Below are 3429 nucleotides of genomic sequence, written 5' to 3'. Positions count from 1 at the left end.
AGAGCTCTCCACAGAAAGTAGGGAAGAAAAGAGACAGACCTCGTATGTGGTGAGAAACAGAGCATGAATTAGAACCCGTGTCTGACTGGCTCCATACTGTTCTTTTCACTGTCCAAGTTCCCTCTCCTTGTTTGGCACAATCTTTGCCAGCTCCAGTCTGAAGCTACAGGACCGGAGTCTGGTGTCTGTCCTAGAATGAGAGCTGAGTCTTAAAAACAGGGTTTGTGGGACTTTCGGAAGTCTGCTCCTTCTCTGCCTCCTCTAGGAAGCCTTCCCTGACACCCTCAAGCTGGGTTAGGCCAATGATTATAGACCCCCAACATATCACTCTATAGCCCCACCCTCTGCAAAGACTTGGAACTCCTGTAGGGCTCATCTTGGAGCCTCACTGGGAATGTTCTCCTGAAGGGATTTCAAGTGCAGGTGGACCATTGCAGCCGAATATCTCTGAATATAACCATTTAAATTGGGGGGGGGGGGGGGGGGGGCGGGGCACAGGAATATTGTAGAGTCTATGATTCTGTCTCTCTTTCCTCCTTAGTGTCTAGTTCCTCTACCCTGATTCCAAAAGCAGCCCCAACATTTTTAGTCCCCAGGGACCTGAATGGAGTGATTGCTCTGTGACCCAAACCTCGCCTTCCCTGGAGAAGGGCACTGCTGCTAAGGTGTCTCTCTACAATGGGATAAATTCAGTTCCTCTGCCACTAAGACACCCTGGGTGCTTGCATGATGTGGAGCAGCAGAGCAGCCTGGGACAATGGCCAGGGTAAGTAACCTGGAGCCCAAGACACCTGCTTCTTCGCTTCCCAGGTGGGCGACTGCCAGCATCTGAGCAGCAGATGGAGATGTTAGTGAGAAGAGTCTGGAAATAATGCAGAGAAGGAGAAATAATCAGTCTTGGACAATGAAAGAGGCAGTAGTCTCATCCTCTGCTTGAAAAAGAGAGCCCAAGGAGTCTGTGTTCCTAAGGTTTGGGGAGTTACAGCTCAGAGATGAACTGGAATCTCAGACCACATTTCCGGGGAGAGATGTCCTCCACAGACTCTCAAAACAAGGAATGGATGAGAGGATGTGTAAACCATCTTCACATCTGGCATCCTCATCAGTTTCTTTATCAACTCATTTTTATACTTTAGTATCAAAATTTTGTATTTGGTTCATGATTTCTTTAATTTCCTTATTTAGGAAAGTTTTATATAGAATTTTTTCTCTTTCCTAAATAATTCCTGATCTCCAAGAATATTTTTACACATCTGTAACTTTTTCGGTCCTTTTGAATTTTTACAAAGTACATATGCTCAAATTCTATGTTGGACTTTCTCTGTTTTTTACTCATCTTTGAATGGGGTGAATTCCACCACTGCTTCATATTTGCTCAAAATAGTATCTGAGAGAGAAGGAATGGAGGCTGACAGAGCTGACACTACCCACAACCTTATTTCCTTTTAAAATCTTCTCCCAGAAAATGCCCAATCCTCTGCTCTAGAGACACCCTTCCCCTCCTAAAAGGGAAAAAAAGTCATTCTTAGCTCCAGAGCAAGCCTATTACATTGGCTTAATATAGGATAACTCTTTGACTTCAGACTAAAACCTCTTTGAGCTCACAGGCCCACTTTTGGTGGTTTTAAAAATCTCTGCTCAAAGATACTTGGGTGGCTGTTTCTCTTATTTTATTAACATACCTTTAAAGTGTTCTCATTTGTTTATTTACTTCTTTGTTTGTATTGGGATTTAAAGCAAATCTTAGAAAAACAAAGATAATAAACCCATACTGTCAACCCTTAAGGCTTCCACAGTATGTTGAAAATTATTTTTCCAGGAAGTTACTCTTTGCTGTTTAAAATAGGGTGGTTTTCATTAGACTCTTTAGAATCATCTCATATATTTTTTTCTAAATGATTGCTTTCTTCCTGATGTGGAGAGATCAGAGTTTGACATATGAAATTATACTTTTCTAGTCAACAGATTTAAAATATAGTAATTCTCTGGTCTTCTTTTAGATGCAGTACTTTTTATATTAAATTTATTGGGATAACATTGGTTAGTAACATTATATAAATTTTAGGTGTACAACTTTATAATACAGTATCAGTATATTCTATTACGTGTCCACCATCCAAAGTCTAGTGTCCTCCTATCAGCATATATTTGACCCACTTTATCCTCTTCGTCTTCCCCCACACTCCACTTCCCTTCAGGTAACTGTCATTCTATTATCTGTATCTATGAGTTTGTTTGTTGTTTGTTCATTTGTTGCTTTATGTTTTATAGCCCACATATGAGGGGGAGAAAAGACAAGAATCATATGATTGCAATATATTTTTTAATCTTTACATTTTATATTTGCTATTGTGTATGAACCCATGTCACCTAATGTCAGAGCTGGTGGTATTTTCCAGCAATTGTGTCATGTCTTCTTATTTTTCTGCCAAGATTAAAGTCATCTTTATGGAGACCTCATCTGTCTTCCAAGGATGCTCTCTTCCCAGTCCTATGTCAACATCTCCTTCTTCCAGCCACCTGCTTTCCTGATGATTGGCATCCCAGGCCTGGAGGCCTTTCATGGCTGGATCTCCATTCCTTTCTCCTGCATGTACACTGCGGCCCTCACTGGAAACTGCCTCATCCTCCTGGCTGTGAGGAGAACTCCCAGCCTGCACCAGCCCATGTACTACTTCCTGTCCATGCTGGCCTTCACCGATGTGGGCCTCACCTTGTCCACACTGCCCACCACCCTGGCTGTGCTCTGGTTTGACCATGGTCTCATCGCCTTCAATGCCTGCCTGGTCCAACTCTTCTTCCTCCACTCCTTCTCTGTGGTGGAGTCCTCAGTGCTCCTGGCCATGTCATTTGACCGCTTTGTGGCCATTTCCAACCCCCCTGCGTTACACAGCTGTCCTCACAAATGCTGTCATCATCAGGATTGGACTGGCCATTGTGGCCCGGGCTGTGCTCTCTCTCTTCCCATTGCCATTCCTGCTTAAACGTTTGAACTTTTGCCCTGGCAAGATCCTCCTGTCCCATTCGTTCTGCTTCCATGCAGATGTCATGAAAAAGGCCTGTGCTGACGTTACTATCAACATCTTTTATGGGCTGTATGTAGTTCTGTCCACGGTGGGTGTAGACTCCTTGCTTATTGTCCTATCTTACACCCTTATTCTTCATACAGTGATGGGTCTGGCCTCTCCCCGGGAGCGCATCCGGGCCCTCAACACTTGTATTTCTCATATCTTAGCTGTTCTGGTTTTCTACATCCCAGTCATAGGTGTGTCCATGATCCACCGTTTTGGAAAGCACCTTCCCCCCATTGTACATGCCCTGGTCGCCTATGTGTACCTGGTGGTGCCCCCTGTGCTCAACCCCATCATCTACAGTGTGAAATCCAAGCCCATCAGGGAAGCCATGCTCAGAGTGCTGAGGGGGCAGTAG

General features: G+C 44.1%; 1 protein-coding gene across 1 annotated transcript; it reads left to right on the top strand.

The window, feature by feature from the left end:
* The first annotated feature begins 2474 nt into the window (after nt 1-2474).
* LOC129076373 (olfactory receptor 51I2-like) lies at nt 2475-3429 on the top strand. Its single transcript, XM_054580546.1, is given in 2 exon segments — nt 2475-2876; nt 2878-3429. Coding segments are annotated over 2 exon segments (954 nt in total).

Source organism: Pteronotus mesoamericanus, unplaced genomic scaffold (genome assembly GCF_021234165.1).
Source record: "Pteronotus mesoamericanus isolate MK-2021 breed Mesoamerican mustached bat unplaced genomic scaffold, CSHL_Meso_final contig_590, whole genome shotgun sequence".
In the NCBI taxonomy this organism is placed as follows: Eukaryota; Metazoa; Chordata; class Mammalia; order Chiroptera; family Mormoopidae; genus Pteronotus; species Pteronotus mesoamericanus.
The sequence above is the reverse complement of the archived record's forward strand: the minus strand, read 5'-3'. Positions and strand labels throughout refer to the sequence as shown.